This window comes from Pinus tabuliformis, chromosome 3_2 (genome assembly GCF_031772625.1).
Source record: "Pinus tabuliformis cultivar Carrire ecotype Pingquan chromosome 3_2, CPIR1, whole genome shotgun sequence".
In the NCBI taxonomy this organism is placed as follows: Eukaryota; Viridiplantae; Streptophyta; class Pinopsida; order Pinales; family Pinaceae; genus Pinus; species Pinus tabuliformis.
Window position 1 is genome coordinate 405,414,028 of NC_142302.1, and position 19,918 is coordinate 405,433,945.

The window sequence follows — 19,918 nt, forward strand, 5'->3', positions numbered from 1 at the left end:
ACATTTTATAGTTTGAATATTAAGGACTACTAATATTTGCCAATGTTTCTAAACTTTAAGATAGATTACATCCTTAAATTTTTTCCTGGTTAGCCCCTATTTAATGGGGAAATTCCTCAATTATGAATTGCGCAATCCTCATAGGCCTTCCTCTGACTGCATGCGCCATCTGTTTAATTTAGATGATTTTACAACTAATGGTACACTTTCCTTGAACTCCAATCTCAATAGGGCCTTTCTCTGATATGACATGCATGAGTTAATTATGAGTGAACCTTCAGTTTACTGGTTGATCACTGTAGGCAGCACCACATTGCACTTTATGCAACACCCCATTGTTTGACATGAAACACCACAGTTTACATCAAGCAGCACCACACATGACTGCACACATCAACCCACTATTGCAGGTTGCCCCCCATTACTGCAGACAACACCCCACTACTGCAAGCTGCACCCCATTACTGTAGGAAGCACTCAACTACTACATATTACACCCCACTACTACATGTTACACCCCATTACTGGACCTCCCACTATTTCCTCCATTAGTTGGAACTAGTTTAACTGAATTTAAATCAGTTAGACTGAATTAAATAATTACAACTCAAAATAAACTCAACTAGTGCTCCTAATTGTAGGAGACACTCTACATGACTCTATTTAGACCCTCAACTCGAATTAACTTAGCCAACTAAGTCAAGTTAACTTAGTTAACTATTACAAGTTGTCATGAGACGTGGAATTACAATTGCATTCCCAATTTAATTCAAGGAAAAAATTAAATCATGATCTTTCTTGATGTTATTTTTAACATTTCTTGTTGCTATTTTCAATAGTTCCATCAATTTTTCTTCACTCTTGTCCAAGAGCGATAAATTGGAAGAAAGTGATTCAAAATCTTTAGCTAGCATAATCCTAAGTTTGAAGGACATATAACTCTACAAATTGTAGATGCAAAAGCATCAAAGAGTGCTTGAATCACCCTTCTTAACACATATAAACTCTAGATACCATTGAATTTCTATTGTTCCATACTTGCAATTAATAAATTTATAATATGATAAATAAGCATAAGAATTCCTAGTAATGAATTACATGTGTTTATAGTTTATACCTAGAGGTTTATAGTCAATTGTAACTCAAGACGTTAAGTTCTAACTATCAAATAGAAATATTTCACATAACTAGCTTGTATAAGAATAAATCGTTATTAGATTTCACCATTTTATCTGATACATGCATTGAATCATGCATTGAATATTAATATAAATTTGTAGGATTTGAATGACATACTTACATATAGCTCAACATAAATTTGGAGGATTTGAATGACATACTTACATATAGCTCAACATAGAGAAAAATCCAAAGATACAAAGTTAATTTGAAGTGTGATATATCAATATGTAAAAAAGAGTTTTCAATATACAAGAAAAAATGGAAAATAAGAATAAGAATGGAAAATAAGGAAAATGAAAGAGTCACCACATACAAAGATAATTGGATCTATTAAGAAGATATTAACATGGTAATAGTAATTTGAAAAACACAATTACAATTACAAAAATGTAATTCAACTTTAGCCATTATAAAAAACAAATTCAAATCTACTCATAAATTTATTTAATACCGAATCACCAACCTAGGATTTCAAAATCAATCATATGTAAAATAAATAAATAAATTTAATCATAATAAAAAATAAAGACAAAAATAAATAATAAAAGATTAATGGGTAGCTTACTACTATAGTACTTGGCCTTCGACAATATCTATTAATGAAAGATAAAGGAGATGCAAACCCTTCATCCGTTTAAACCATTCAGTTATCTTAAATTTTATTATTTAAACGTGTAATCTTATCATTATATTATAACTTAATGAGTAACGTATTCCTTGGCCTTGATTTACTCTCATAAAAGGTAAAAGAAATGTAAACGCTTCATCCATTGATGTAAACCCTTCATCCCTGTAAACCATTGAGCCATATAAAATTTCATTATTAATTTAATATTTTATAATATTGTTGTTGAATTTAAACATATATAATCATAGTAATTTTATCATATTATAAAATAACATGATTTCTCACTAGATTCAGTTAGATTTTGAAAACCACGACATTTGACAAAATACATAGTCACTCCCTAACGAAAATATCATATGTTTCCTAACATGATTTCATGGAGGTCAAGGAAACCCGTAGTTAAAATGCAAGCGTTGATTAATTTTTGAGTTAGGAAGCTCATTCTACAATCCAGTATGAAAGGATGTGTAAGTCTGTCCATCAGTATGTGCCTCTTTAAAATAAAATTAAAAATATGTTATAAATAGAAAATAATATAGGCTATAATTAAAAACAATGAATATGTTGTAAAGTAAAAAAAAATGTGTGAATAAGATGTAAATCTTATACTTTTCAAAAATATTACAACAAGAGATTTAAATAAACTATTTGAAGATCTATGTTAACTAATTTATGTCAATATCAACTTCATATATATATCTATATATAGAAAAAAAATAAGTTTTTATGGTTAAAATTTTTATTTGGTCCTATATATATATATATATATATATATATATATATATATATATATATATTCTATTTAGCAATCAAAAATACAATTTAAACAATGAAAATAACACATTGTATTTTCACTCTAAAAAAAAATTGCACTTGAAGAAATTTGATCCGTCTCGACTCATGTTAGATCTGTACAGTGGAGTCTTATATAAAACTCCAAGGTTCCTAATATTCCTCATACATAACATGTTTTTAATAGAAAATGAAGTCATATGTAAAGCTCCAAGGTTCCTAACATTCCTTATACATAACATGTTTTTATTGGGCAACTACCGAGGTTTCCAAAATAGTTGGTTCTTTCGTATATAGATGGTTATGTAATTCTTCACTATTTCTTATAGTGTTTTTTAGTTCAAATTTTGTTGTTGTCTATTTAGAATTCATTAGTATCCTTATAAAATGTATGCACGCTTCACTAGCTAGCCTCTATTTGGATTAGGCATTTTTATGAAGTGTAATATTTATTTGGAAGTTTTACAATGGAGTTGTTGAGCCGATAGGTTCATTCTACAACCTAGTATGATGTGTAACATTGTTCCTCGGTCATCAAAGTTGAAATTTAGTTTATGTCCGCCAAAAATAAAATAAAAAATTAAATAACTATACAAAACATTTAAATAATGTTGGCTCATAAAAAAATTTGCATATGAAGAAATGGAATCTCTCTAGACTCATGTTAAATCCGTTTTTAAGATGGATTTATGCTGGTTTTAAAGGTCACTCAATAATAAATTTAGCACTTCTCTCCAAGCCTGTACTTTTTAAGACTTACAGATGGAAAGATTGACCATATATATCCATGGGCACTCTAAATATACTTTTAAGGTTTGGTAAGTATTATTTGATTTTAAATTATTGTTGATTTTCTAAATTTGAAATTACTACAATATTATATATTATTATTAAAAATATAAAATTATATGGATTTTTAAATGTAATCTAAAGGGTCTTGGCTCTTTCAATATATTATTTTAAATGATGGTGAACCCTTAATTTCTTACAATAATTTAGATTAGATTTGACATCAAATCTAATGGTTGTTATTAGTCTTTATCTAGGTAGAATTTTAGTAATTGATATAGTGCTTATATAGCATTTGAATAGATAACAAAACATTTTCAAGATAAAAAATAGTTTTTATATAGCTTCTTGTTGTGTGTACAAACTTGGAATTATCTTGGAATTGCTTTCTTCAATAACAAAAGGAATGGTAACCAAAAAAATCATTTATTAGAAAAAAATGAATATATTTATACTATTGAATAGTAAATATTTAGAATAAATCATTTAACAATTAAAATTAGTAATATTGTAAATTGTGACGATTGAATAGACAAATAAGTGTTGGAATGACATTTTTTTGTTGTTGAGTGTAGATTCAACTATGTGGCTCCTTACACCATGATGGAGACGTGAAAGAAGGGAGGTATCGATCTGAAAGAAGAAAGGTATCTGGATGTTATTGACTTTCAAATGCATCAAGTCGTTTGACCAATTCATCATATTGAATTTTTACATAAGTTAACGTGTACAATTTCTTTATTTCCAATCTTCAGGTTTTCTATTTGTGCAAATTCAATGTACCTTGATAGATCATGCTTATGTTAGTGTAGAATCAATTACATTCATTTCATTTAGCTTTTCTATGTAAATTTTGTGTTGAATTTGATCTCAACTATCTCTAAATTTAAAGTTATCTTTAAGAAAAGTTATCCCAAGGGTTTGGATATTTCTACAATATCCTAGATCTTAAATTTTTGTTGTTGTTAAAGTTAACAAAATACATAGAACTTTGATAAAGCAAGGGTAGCCTAAAATATCCACAATAGATGTTGGTCATGGGCAATAGACATTCAATAAAAGCAACAAGAAACTATTGAGTAAATTCTCAATTGGAAAGAATTCAACCCATCAAAATTTATGCAAATCCTTGTTCTTTAGTAGGCAATTAATGTTTCCACTTGAATTATAGGGAATACGATGTGCTCCTTTTATATTAAAATAATTGAGATGTTTTTTATATTGTGTAGTGTTAGAAACAACAACATTAAACCCTATCCTCATTCAATTTGAATAATTTAAATTTATATTGCAAATATATAAAAAAATATTTATGTTATAAAATTATTTTTACGATGTTTAAATTTTAAAAATATCATACTTAATTTAACAAAAATTTGATATTTAATTATAACATTTTCATAAAAATAAACTTAATCTCAATTAAAAAAAAATGAGGTAAGAAGTATTGCTTAAATTATATGTTATAATACATCTTTGGATTTGCTTAAATTTTATTTCATGTTTAAAAAAATTGTTGCAAGCCCAAAGTTATATTGCATAAATATGACAAGTAAATCCCTAAAAAGCTATATTTTTCTTATTCTAACTTGAATTTTAATATATATTTGTTTCAAAACTATGTCAATTTTTTTATAGTGTCATTTTTTTTTTCCTTTATCTTGGCCCTAAATTTCAACATACATTTATTTTCAAGAACCTAACCCTAAATTTCAACATACATTTTTTTCAAGAACGTAACCCTAAATTTCAACATACAATATTTTTCAAGATCACAAGAAATTTATATTGGCCCTAAATTTCAAAACACATTTGTTTTAAAAACATAACCCTAAATTTCAACATACAATTATTTTCAAAACCACAATAAATTGATATTATAGTTCTACTGTAAATAGCCATTGAAATTGATGCCTAAGTATTTATTAGATTAAACATCTTAAAAAATTTTCAATATACAAAGTTTGATGATACATTATTTTGCCATACTCTTAAGTTTATGAATATTACTAGTAAATTTCATATTCTTAAGTTTATGAATATTAATTGTAAATTTATAGTTTTTTAGAATTTTTGAGAGAAAGAAAATCACCGACCTATAAAAAGGATATTGAACATTATGTATCATTACCACTGTATCCATTTTTTAAACATTAATCAATTTTATTTCATATAAATATTGAAATAATATAAACTTACTTAACATTAATTAATTATTGAGTTGAAAGGCAATTATTGGGTTTAGGCGCTTTTTACAACTTAATATAAAAGAGATGTATCATTCTTTCCATATTAAAAATGAAATTGAACATGGCATGTAAAAAAATTATTAATAATAACAAGATATTTCAATATTGATCATAAATAAAATATTAAGTTAAATATCCAATTTCATATATATATATATATATATATATATAAACTCAAAGCAAATATATATCTAGAATATGGAGTTGACATGTAGCCTGAATGTGAGAGGGAGAACATAAATTTATCTTAAATTTGGATCTGACATGACTCCATAGGAGAGGGATCAAGTCATCACAGGGTGAATTTTTTTATATTAAAAGAATTTGAGGAAAGGTTTGCACCTCTTACACTCCCAGATATTTGTCCCTCTCAACCCATGATACATGTGTATTTCAAATGGATATCGGTTAAACATTTCAAATTTTTTTGATTAAAAAAATTCCTAATATTCCTTATACATAACATGTTTTTACTGGTAAACTACCGAGGTTTCCAAAATAGTTGTTTCTTTCGTATATAGATGGTTATGTAATTCTTCACTATTTCTTATAGTGTTTTTTTAAATCAAATTTTGTTGTTGTCTATTTAGAATTCATTAGTATCCTTATAAAATGTATGCACGCTTCACTGTCTAGCCTCTATTTGGATTAGGGTTTTTATGAAGTGTAATATTTATTTGGAAGTTTTACAATAGAGTTGTTGAGCGGAGAGGTTCATTCTACAACCTAGTATGATGTGTCTAGCCTCTATTTGTATTAGGCATTTTTATGAAGTGTAATATTTATTTGGAAGTCTTACAATAGAGTTGTTGAGCCGAGAGGTTCATTCTACAACCCATATGATGTGTAAGGTCATCAAAGTTGAAATTTTTCTCATGTCCGCCAAAATAAAAAATCAAAAAAATTAAATAACTATATAAAACATTTAAATAATGTTGGCTCATAAAAAAATTTGCATGTGAAGAAATTGGATCTCTCTAGACTCATGTTAGATCTGTTTTTAAGATGGATCTATGCTGGTTTTAAAGGTCACTCAATAATAAATTTAGCACTTCTCTCCAAGCATGCACTTTTTAAGACTTAAAAATGGAAGGATTTACGACATATATGCATGGGCACTCTAAATATACTCTTAAGGTTTGGTAAATATTATTTGATTTTAAATTATTGTTGATTTTCTAAATTTGAAATTACTACAATATTATATATTATTATTAAAAATATATAAGTATATGGATTTTTAAATGTAATCTAAAGGGTCTTGGCTCTTTCAATATATTATTTTAAATGATGGTGGACCCTTAATTTCTTACAATAATTTAGATTAGATTTGACATCAAATCTAATGGTTGTTATTAGTCCTTATCTAGGTAGACTTTTACTAATTGATATAGTGCTTATATAGCATTTGAATAGATAACAAAACATTTTCAAGATAAAAAATAGTTTTTTTATATAGCTTCTTGTTGGGTGTACAAACTTGGAATTATCTTGGAATTGCTTTCTTCAATAACAAAAGGAAAGGTAATCAACAAAATCATTTATTAGAAAAAAATGAATATATTTATACTATTGAATAGTAAATATTTAGAATAAATCATTTAACAATTAAAATTAGTAATACTGTAAATTGTGACGATTGAATAGACAAATAAGCGCTGGAATGACAATTTTTTGTTGTTGAGTGTAGATTCAACTATGTGGCTCCTTACACCATGATGGAGACCTGAAAGAAGGGAGTTATCGATCTAAAAGAAGGAAGGTATCTGGATGTTATTGACTTTCAAATGCATCAAGTCATTTGACCAATTCATCATATTGAATTTTTACATAAGTTAACATGTACAATTTCTTTATTTCCAATCTTTAGGTTTTCTATTTGTGCAAATTCAATGTACCTTGATAGACGATGTTTATGTTAGTGTAGAATCAATTACATTTATTTCATTTAGCTTTTCTATGTAAATTTTGTGTTGAATTTGGTCTCAACTATCTCTAAATTTAAAGTTATCTTATTTAAGAAAAATTATCCCAAGAGTTTGGATATTTCTACAATATCCTAAATCTTAAATTTTTGTTGTTGTTAAAGTTAACAAAATACATAGAACTTTGATAAAACAGGGCTAGCTTAAAATATCCACAATAGATGTTGGTCATGGACAACAGACATTCAATAAAAGCAGCAAGAAACTGTTGAGTAAGTTCTTAATTGGAAAAAATTCAACCCATCAAAATTTATGCAAATCCTTGTCCTTTAGTAGGCAATTAATTTTCCCACTTGAATTATAGGGAATACGATGTGCTTGTTTTATATTACAATAATTGAGATTTTTTTTATATTGTGTAGTGTTAGAAACAACAACATTAAACCCTATCCTTATTCAATTTGAATAATTTAAATTTATATTAGAAATATATAGAGAAATATTTATGTTATAAAATTAATTTTACGATGTTTAAATTTTTAAAATATCATACTTAATTTAACGAAAATTTTGATATTTAATTATAACATTTTCATAAAAATAAATTTAATCTCAAAAAAGAAAATGAGGTAAGAAGTATTGCTTAAATTATAAGTTATAATACATCTTTGGATTTGCTTAAATTGTATTTCATGTTTAAAAAAATTGTTGCAAGCCCAAAGTTCAAGTTATATTGCATAAATATGATAAGTAAATCCCTAAAAAGCTATATTTTTCTTATTCTAATTTGAATTTTAATATATATTTGTTTTCCACATAGACTTTATTTTCAACATATATTTGTTTTCAAAACTATGTCAATTTTTTATAGTATCTTTTTTTTCTTTATCTTGACCCTAAATTTCAACATACATTTGTTTTCAAGAACGTGTTTCAACATACAATTGTTTTCAAGATAACAAGAAATTTATGTTGTCCCTAAATTTCAACACACATTTGTTTTAAAAACATAACCCTAAATTTCAACATATAATTATTTTCAAAACCACAATAAATTGATATTATAGTTCTACTATAAATAGCCATTGAAATTGATGCCTAAGTATTTATTAGATTAAACATTTTTAAAGTTTTTAAATATACAAAGTTTGATGATACATTATTTCACCATACTCTTAAGTTTATGAATATTACTGGTAAATTTCATATTCTTAAGTTTATGAATATTAATTGTAAATTTATAGTTTTTTAGAATTTTTGAGAAAAAGAAAATCACCGACCTATAAAATAAGGATATTGAACATTATGTATCATTACCAACGTATCCATTTTTTAAACATTAATCAATTTTATTTCATATAAATATTGAAATAACATAAATTTATTTAACATTAATTAATTATTGCATTGAAAGGCAATTATTAGGTTTAGGCACTTTTTACAACTTAATATGAAAGAGATGTATCATTCTTTCCATATTAAAAATGAAATTGAACATGTCATGTAAAAAAATATTAATAACAAGAAGATATTTCAATATTGATCATAAATAAAATATTAAGTTAAATATCCAATTTCATATATATATATATATATAAACTCAAAGCAAATATATATCTAGAATATGGAGTTGACATGTAGCCTAACGTGAGAGGGAGAACATAAATCCATCTTAAATTTGGATCTGTCATGACTCTAGAGGAGAGGGATCAAGTCATCACAGGGCAAAAAAAATTTGGATTAAAAAAATTTGAGGAAATGTTTGCACCTCTTACAGACCCAGATATTTGATCCCTCACAATGGGATGTGTAATTCCTTCTATGTTAAATTTAAAACTTGACACGTAGTGTGTAAAAAAGCAAAATCTTAAATCCATTTTAATTCCAAATTCATCATCTACAAAAAAAAATCAAATTGAAAAATAAAAACCTAAAAAACTTAAAAGCTCAAAAAAATTATTCCCTCCGATCTATAATAAATTCAAAATTAATATAAATATATACAAATAAAATATTCATTAATTATTTTTATATTTCATTTTAGTAATTTCTATATTATATAAACTTATTTATTTAACTTGTGACAGATGTATTAATACCTACTTATAGATGTGATTAAAAAACATGACATAAGCAATGCATCAGCAATCAAACAGAGTGTGGTTGAGGGTCAATTTAAGGTCGCGGGTTTAATTGAATAAGACAAATTGCTATCCCTTCCCACTACAATTAAACAAATCTTGAGGTGACATATGGTGAAGGAAAGGATGAGACACATGAGAAAAGAAGGGCTAAAGTTCAGTTGAATTTCGAACTTTTTGTGCTCCCCTGCATCTATTTTGGAACTGCCTTTATTTCCAACTTTGATTGAGATGGGGGTTACCATCACTTGGAGATGAGGCGCGGCAAAATATATGAGTATACGGTGATGGAAGAAGTTAAAAGTCAAATTACTTTCATTTTTATTAAATCTAGAATATGCTTTTTATTAAATTAAAATTTTGAAATAAATAAAAATATTTTTTTGTTTTTTTGATGCAGAACATTGACTTACCATTTTTATCTTAGATTTGTCAAATAAAAAATAGTTTTATTATTTATAAAATTTGTAAAAAACCCTTATAGTTCCACGTGGCTCACCATAATATTGTTGCACTGACTCATAGTCGGGCAGTTTAAACGTGTCCTCCTACCTAGTACGGGAAGGTTTTCAAGGCTGGTCCCCGACGGCGTACAGCTACCAAACTGCCACGCATACACAGTTCGTATCATCTTCTCTGTTTTTATCGGCAACCAATATTTCCTACGCTATTCGGTATTTAATCCGACTTCCCCTTTTCCGGTTATGGCCACTTCGTCTGTTGGATGTATGCATGCATGGGTCCATTTCGTACTCGTGGATGGCGGATAATGATGAAAGGGCATGATTAATGCGATGGGAGGGTTTGGTTTAGTTTCAAATTCAAAATTTGAATGTTATTCATAACCATCTCCCGCTTCCCATTTGGTGAACCTATGGACGATGTTTCAAAAGTAACGATCATGGGTATTGCAGGTCACTGCTTTTCAGGGAGGCGGATTTTGCATCGGAGCCAATTTTCATCACGTCATTGCAGACGGGAATTCCTTTTCGCATTTCATGAGCAGTTGGGCAGAGTGTAGCAGAGAAATTTCCATTTCCAAGAGTCCTCACCACATGAGAACAGTCTTTCAGCGGGACAATGGAGATCGCGCAATACCCAACCTTTATTTGAGGGCTGAAGAAGTTGTCACTGATTTGATTAGAGGCGCAAATTTTCAGGTTTGTCCCAGATAATTCGCTGCCCTTAAAATATTCAGAAATCAATGCAAGCGCTGGTGATCACTCAGTGGAAAACATTGACATCAGTATTGTCCAGAATTCTGTCGAAGATGAAACAAATCTGGAAATATCAACATTTCATTTCAGCGAAAAATTAATTCAAGGTTTGAAGGAACGATCCGGCGCTTCAACTTCATTTGTAGCAGTTTCCGCGCAGTTTTGGAGATGCGTAATGAAAGCTCGACAAGTTCCAGAGGACTTCATTTATTTTAGAGTGCCTATTGACTTCAGAGGGCGGGTAAAACCGCCATTGCCTCCAACATATTTTGGGAACTACGGCGGTATTGTTGGGACTACGGCGAAGCAGTTATTGGGGTAGGATATCGTGTTTGCTGCGGCTCTCATCCAAGAGCTTGTCTCTTCCTGTGCCTCAGAGGTGCACATCAATAATTTTGTAGACTTCATCGAATCTCATCTTGGCAGCGGAAACATAGACCCAATTCTTGGAAATTTATGTAATGATTACATTGTAATTACGAGATAGACCATGGGTGGGGAAGGCCACTGACTGTACAGGCTGCTTCCTTGAAAGAAATTGGAAGGATGAAGGCTGTACAAAACTCCCTCGCCCTCAGATGCAAACTCTGAAACACATACTCATGGTCATCCTCACGATTGATGGATGATGCTTCGTTCTCATGGTCATACTCATGGTCATCCTCGCGATTGATGGATGATGCTATTGGGATATTAGGAGATTGGGTCTCCCGTGTGGGATCTATCGAGTGATGTAGCTGCTAGTAATTTTTCCTCATGCCCTTCAACTATCTATCATCTATTTCTCCTTAGCATGCTTCATGACATCTAAAATGTTTTTCATCAACCCACTGGAACTAATTCCTAACATTTGAAATTACTTTCATCTCTATTATAGGACATATCGGAATGTTGGCTCATTGGAATATCACAGATCCATGCACCTCAAAAATTTCTTTGATAGATACTCTTTTATATTAGTTAACATTACCAAATATTGAATTTTGGCATATTAAAAATTTAGAGGTTAAACACATTCATGAAACACATTACAAATTTTCTAATATGAGTTGTCTCAGTAGGCAGACAATTTCAAATCCTGGTAGAAAGAAAATATTCCCTTTAACTAAATTTTGTTCCAAGGGATACCAGAATATCGAGTGTCGAGAGATCAGGGTATTAATTATCTGGGATTTGTTAATGCACTACTCTTGACAGAGTCTCATCCTGATCTAATATGTGGAACCTTGCTAATGGAACCTTGAAATATGGGAATTTCAAGAGATTGAGATATCTGGTGATGGGGTGTTCAAGTATCGATTGATCGAGGCTTCCAAGTTTCAAGAGACTTGGAAAAGAAACTTTGAATTAAAATAATTGATGTGCTTCTATCATGAATCTAGCAAAAACATTATGCAATACACCTATTACTTGTCAATTAACATTTTGGGAGTTGGGTGTTGAGTTGTCAAATTTTAAAATTTAAACATTAAACACAATTCAAATGACCCAACCCTATATTTGATCTTATCTGTAGAACCTTGCAACACTGGAAACCTTTGTCTAATCAATGACCTATGCTAGAATGCTCCTTCTACTTAGTTTCTTAAATCGACCTCAATATTACACAATAATGCATAAATTACTTAGAATTCGATCTACAGAGAAATAAATACACATGTGACCATGAGTTGGGAGATAGTCCAATCTTGTAATATCAAAGCATGTGAAGAACAAAGGATCTCACTCAGAATTATACTATGTATTAACTCAAATAAAAACACATCAATCAAAGTGGGGCATACATTACTCAAAGGCATAAATACACTACATCATTACATATGTACATAGAATTTCTCTGTAATATTTGTCTACCATTAATATCTACTCCTCGTCCTTTTCGAGATTAAATTCACTGGTTTATCTTGACCACTCTCTTGGCCTAATTCAACATAGTTTGGGCCTTTGTTTGTCCTAGCCACACACTTCAATCCATTCCTGATGTCTTACATAAATAATTAGAATATGAATCTTCCATATTATAACAAATCTAACAAATCCATAAGCTCTACAATTGATTACTGTAATAACTCTTAACTCTAACCTCTTATGGATCAAATTTATCTTCTAAATGTTATTTATACTCATACGAGGATCTCATCTTCTTACAAAGACTTCACCTTCTATAGTGATCCTAGCTTGTAATCTTAAATACCAAACCAACATTTAAACAATGCTCACATTATGGTTTGAATAAACACATTCCTAACCTTCTAATATAAATTAAGATAACCCATTTCCTTTGGTAAAGGTTTATTCAACTTTATAGATGTCAATATTTGGCTTTTAGGATATTCTTTTGCACCATTGAGTAACCCTTACACAAACCCTCTAATGCTGATAGATTCCAATATGTCCATTGATGGATCGAGAAGTCCCCATCATATGTTGATGGTGTGTCGAAATTCAAGTGATGGGGAGGTTGGGTATTGGGTGATAGAGACGAGTAGGACTTCGAACCAACCTTGCTACTAACATAACATGATATGCCTATTAACTAATGAGAATTTTCGCAACTAGCCATAGTATATCGATCACTAAGCAATCTAGCTTTTGGGCCATTAGGATATTAGATGTTGGGAAATTGAGGTATAGGGTGTTGAGTATCAGAAGGTTGGGACCTCCTTGATTGTACTTCCCTCTCAATACTATTGAAACCTAATAAGGTTTTGACATGGCAGGTTGATGTGACATGATAGTGTAGTATTTTTTGACGTGGCATTGTATGGTGATGACATGTGGAAGGAAAGTGCCACCTGTCATTTATGTGGTAAGTTGAAATGGAATTGTATGATGGCAACATGTGGGAATAGAAACATCCACATGGAAATTGCAAGGATGCTTACATGGCAATTTGGGGATGGATTCTTAAATGGCCACAAGATATTTTTATAAAACATAAAAAATAAACAAATTAATTATAATTTTCAACATGGCTTCCAGCAATACCAAAATGAAATTTAAATTTTACATATATTTTGGTAAAATTTATAAAAAATTCCAAATAGTGTAAGTTAATTGAAATAAAAACAATTTAAATGAGGACTAATTACCATACACTATGTCACAAATAGGTATAATTATTCCAATAGAGCTATATATTTTTTGACTGGAAAAGAGCTTTGAGATTGAATAGTGGGAATATGTTAAATGGTTGTCTTCCATTTTTCACCATCCAATTTTGAACTTGTGAAAAAATTATCGATCTCATTCTTATCTAACAAGTTCTTGCAACCAAGGTATAGAATTGACAATTTCCTTTTAAAAATTCCCTTCACATGAAATTTTATTTTTATTTTTACATATGATTTAAATATCATGTATTATTCATTTGTTGTTAATTTTTTATTGTGAGTGCAGAAACATTTTTTGTTGATATATGTTTTGTATTTTGTTTTAGTATTTTTTTTAATTTTGACTTGACCATAAAATAAACTTCAACTAAGTAATATCACATTTGTATACATTTGATATTACTTTAAAAAGATCAAACATATTCAACTAGATTCATAATGCCAAACTAGCCAATATTTGGTGCAATTATATATGGTCACTATTTACGTAACTTCAAAGGTTTTACAAATTATGCTAAACCATTCTTGAAACGTTTTCAAGTATCTTGGTCAAAACCATTAACTATATTGTATTTTTAAAAGGAAAAATCAACCTTAACTTTCAACTTGACAAGTTGGACTTAAGTAGGACCTTATAAATAAAAATATGAGTATGTGGTCATGCATACAAAATGGATTTGTGATAGAGTATAAATAAATGAAATTGATATGAGAGTTTTACTAAAATATAAAGTTGGGATCCATCCCAGAAATATCACATTTCATCAAAGCTACCAATTTTCCTTGTGGGTTTGAGATTGAGTATTGTGTTATATAACCATGCATCTATGGTCTGTTTGTCATAGAAAATGGTATAGTTTCGTTGGAATAATGATGAATATAGGTAAGTTTTGATTTCAAAGATGTGAACTCCAGTTACCCACGAAGATCAATCCAAATCATCATGCGAGTTCCACGTGATACAAAAAAATTGTTCCCTTTCCACCTATAAATTTTCCAGAATGCTCCCAAGATCCAAGTGCATTTAAAATCCATTTTTCACTACTTTTGATTTGATTTTGACTAGCTTATTATTTTCCTTCACGAAACATTTTTCCCTTCTTCCCAACTTGGGTCCAACCTGTGCTTTCTGCTAAATCTGATGGGTCGACCACTCTTCAGTGTGTTATATACCTAGGGGGGATAATATGGGGTACCAAGGGAGGTACCCAAGGTAATAATGTAATAATGGGATGGGCCATAGTAATAAATAAGGTGGTTAACCCATGTCATGTAAGGGACCACAAGTAGTTAATAGTAATGTAATGGGCCCATGGTATTAGTTGATGGTATGAGGAAACCATGGTAATGATGCATGGTATTGTATGTATGAGGCCTATATAGAGGCTAGAGACTCCACATGGAGGGATATGAAGAAGAAGAGAAGTATTATTGTATGAACAAGCATATGGCTTGTGGAGTGTTCTCCTTCCTTAAGGAGTGGATGTATGGTGTTGCCCTACCTTAAGGGTTTGATCAATAAAGAATCATTTCATCTTATTTCTGGGTTATTTGCATTATCTCATATTTTTATATCATATCTATAGCATTCTTGGGTTAGAGCTACAACAATTGGTATCGGAGCACTTTCTTGGGCAAACCGTGGAGATTTTTTTTTTTTTGAAATTATGTGTTTAAGGGGGGTGGAATGTTAGGTACCTAGGGGGGATAATATGGGGTACCAAGGGAGGTACCCAAGGTAATAATGTAATAATGGGATGGGCCATAGTAATAAATAAGGTGGTTAACCCATGTCATGTAAGGGACCACAAGTAGTTAATAATAATGTAAGGGGCCCATGGTATTAGTTGATGGTATAAGGACACCATGGTAATGGTACATGGTATTGTATGTATGAGGCCTATATAAAGGCTAGAGACTCCACATGGAGGGATATGAAGAAGAAGAGAAGTATTATTGTATGAACAAGCATATGGCTTGTGGAGTGTTCTCCTTCCTTAAGGAGTGGATGTATGGTGTTGCCCTACCTTAAGGGTTTGATCAATAAAGAATCATTTCATCTTATTTCTGGGTTATTTGCATTATCTCATATTTTTATATCATATCTATAGCATTCTTGGGTTAGAGCTACAACAATTGGTATCGGAGCACTTTCTTGGGCAAACCGTGGAGATTTTTTTTTTATTTTTTATTTTTGCAGGGATTTTTGGGTGGCGAAATTGTAGATCATATCTGTACGTTTAGTGCTAGATCTACAGAATCTAATTACAGATCTTTATTCCTTGTGGAAAAATACCCAAATTCAAAAAAAAAATCAGTTGAATCGGAGTCCGGATGAAGGAGATATCGCTGATTTAAAAATCAGTGGGGTTGCAGATAATTTTCATGGCAGCGAGTTTGCGGCGCAGATCTAGAAGTCTTGGTACAAGATCTGCAAAATCTAATTGTAGATCTGGATTCTTTGGGAAAAAATACCCAATTTAAAAAAAAAAAATCAGTCGAATCGGAGTCCGAATGAGGGAGATATCACTGATTTAAAATCAGCTCTTTTTTGGGTGACGGCGGGAAAGTAGCAGCGCAGATCTGTAATTCCAGTGTCTGAATCAGGATTTCTATCATAGGGGCAGATGCAGAATGGTTGCTCCATTTCCAAAAACAGGTTATAATAGAGATTCTGAGCAATATTGACGAAATTGTGACAATTACAAATTTTCTCCAAGTAAGTGAATTTTTTCTTTATGGCGGCCCTAGGTCAGAATTTCAGGGACTTGTATAAATTTGATGGCTCTCATCCAGCCAAATGGCTAGCACAAATGGAGAAATATTTTAGATTGAATTACATCATGGATGATGAGACTCAGTTGGGTGTGGGAATAATGTACTTGGACAATGAAAGACAGCAATGGTGGCAATGGCATCAACGTTGCTATGAAAGGCCCTTGACTTGGGACACATTCACAAAAGATCTTATGGACCACTTTGATCGTAAAGCTAATCTTGTGGATAAGATCACACAGACAGACACACAGCCTAGCAAAGATTTTATAGAAAAGAAGGAAACCAAGGAAGCTAAAGGGTTATTTTCTTCTGGTATCTCCTTATTGCAAGTTCATGGATTGATTCAGAAGGAGAAAGTCATTGTGTCTATAAATCCGAGTTGCAAACAAAATCTCATAAATGTCAACTTGGCAAAAACATTGCAAATTCCAGCAAAACAAATTGAACATACAGAGGTTGATGATAAGGATGTTAAAATCTATAAGGATTTGAAGCTTTCTATGGATAAGTATGTGTTTCATGGTGATTTTTATGCTTCAGATATGGATAACATGGATGTTGTTTTGGGATACCCTTGGATGGAATCCGTGGGTACTATCAATATTAATGTGCAGAAGAAATTCCTGAAGCTATGGTATAAAAAGAAGAAAATTACATTACAGGATATTTCCATCCATAAACAGGTAGAGCACATGGAGGCTGAAGCAAAAGATGTTCAAGGGACTGACATATCAGATGATGAGCAGTTGATGGTAGACAATCAAACACAAATAGAGGCTGAAGCAAAACAGGTTACAGGTGCTGACACATCTGACGAGGGTTCAGTGGTTGAAGTCATATTAGAAAAGAAGCCACGACAACAGGCACCACAGCAGGGTGAATTAAAGAAAAAGACACCGTCGGTTAAAACTTCAACATATCATCACCCACATCACCCAGCAAGACAACAATCAAGATGGCAACCAATTAGCCACATGGACAACAAACCCCGCAGGACAGATCGAGAGGAACAAAGATCCACCTACTACACTTCCACACAGAAGAGTTACCGCAGTCAAATTCCATCTCAAGCGAGCGAGGCACCAGCGAGATCGAGGGTTCACCTTTCTCTTGGATGGCTAGATGCACGTGCATGGTATCAGTGGACTACTCTTTTGAGTAGATCTTATTATTTGTGTTCTTCCCATGTTTCGGGGACGAAACATGCTTAGGGGGGTGGAATGTTATATACCTAGGGGGGATAATATGGGGTACCAAGGGAGGTACCCAAGGTAATAATGTAATAATGGGATGGGCCATAGTAATAAATAAGGTGGTTAACCCATGTCATGTAAGGGACCACAAGTAGTTAATAGTAATGTAATGGGCCCATGGTATTAGTTGATGGTATGAGGAAACCATGGTAATGATGCATGGTATTGTATGTATGAGGCCTATATAGAGGCTAGAGACTCCACATGGAGGGATATGAAGAAGAAGAGAAGTATTATTGTATGAACAAGCATATGGCTTGTGGAGTGTTCTCCTTCCTTAAGGAGTGGATGTATGGTGTTGCCCTACCTTAAGGGTTTGATCAATAAAGAATCATTTCATCTTATTTCTGGGTTATTTGCATTATCTCATATTTTTATATCATATCTATAGCATTCTTGGGTTAGAGCTACAACACAGTGAGTGAGCATTGTTGTCTTTAAGTTCTTCCTCACCTGCCTCATATGCCCATGATATTTCTTTACCATCTTTATTCCTTGAGGATTCAGAAGGGGATCCAAATTTCACAATATTTTTCTATCTATTGGATTTCGTTGTCACTAAATCTAGAGGGTCTTCATTGAAATGCACTTCTTCTTAATTTATTTTTGTTTCCCTTAGTGATTTTTATTTGAAAATAACTTCTTCCAAGTTTTTCTTTTTCTTCTTTCTTTTCCTGAGTCTCTTCTTCTTTTATATCGTATAATGTTCACTCTGAGCTCATTCCCACCATTTTATCATCTAGTTATTTTTCTGGACTCTATTATTCTGCAAATACTCGGGGTATTTTTTTATTACATGCCCTATTTCATAACACACTCGACATCGAAATGAAACATTTTTCATAATTAAGCTTTTAAACCTATACATCTTGGCAGGAAAACCCTTATTAAAATCCATCTCCACACATACTCGAGCATAAGTGGTTTTAGAGAAATTTTCAATTTATGAGTTGCGACAATAAAACTTCCCAATTACATTTCCAATAAAAGTTAATGATGGGAGATTCCAAAGATGCAGGGGGATGATCAGGAGCTTGACCCAAACTAGAGTCGTGGAGATTGGCATCATAATTAGATCAAAGGTAAGAGACCAGGGCTCCAAATTCTCAAATAATATTCGTATTCTCAATATTATAAAAGATGACAAAAAAAACCAAGGTAGAGGGTAAATATTCAGTTCATCAGTTAAGAGAGGTTTCCATGAATAAAAAATCCACTTGTGGAGATCAATCAAATGCGGCGAAAACCCATTAAATATGCAGAACAAACCTTGATCTAAAAAAAAACACACACACAACTAATGGTTTCCTCTTCCAAAGGAACATTAAAGGAAAGAGCTTCTTGAACTACTGGAAGAACAAATTCGAATTTCAACTAGGCATTGTACGAAACTGTGGCTTCAACTTTTCCTATGAGGAATAATTTTATGAACGAACTACCATTCCTTCGAGAGAGTTATTTCCTCACTAAATCACAAGAGTTCATCATTACTTAGTGAGTTTTGGAAACCACACAACGAGGATCTACGAAAAAAATCGCACAAGAAAAATAGGGAACTAGCTAGAGAAAAACACTAGCCATTGCAAAATGTTGCATCATCCACTCCATCATAGGAACCTCGTGCTTCTTACTCCAACTTTTCTTATGGTACTTCAAGAAGTATATATGCTTTTTAAATACATAACTTATTATATAATAATTGTTTATAGGCCTAGGTCTGCATTCTCTTGTAGATGGTCACTTTAGATCTGCATTCTCTTGTAGATGATCAATAAAAGGACGATGATAATATTCATAATTCTCCAAACCATTGTGTTCAGTTATCTGCCAAGTCCCATGTGCCTGTTGTGC

General features: G+C 31.2%; 1 protein-coding gene across 1 annotated transcript in view; it reads left to right on the top strand.

Moving 5' to 3' along the window:
- Positions 1–11,245, top strand: part of LOC149181099 (hydroxycinnamoyl CoA quinate transferase-like) — a 106,706-nt gene extending 95,461 nt beyond the window's left edge. Inside the window, exons 3-4 of the mRNA XM_089414086.1 lie at positions 10,621–10,866; positions 10,964–11,245. Coding sequence (XP_089270212.1) covers positions 10,621–10,866; positions 10,964–11,245 — 528 coding nt within the window. The remainder of the gene's footprint in view (positions 1–10,620; positions 10,867–10,963) is intronic.
- The last annotated feature ends 8,673 nt before the right edge of the window (positions 11,246–19,918 follow it).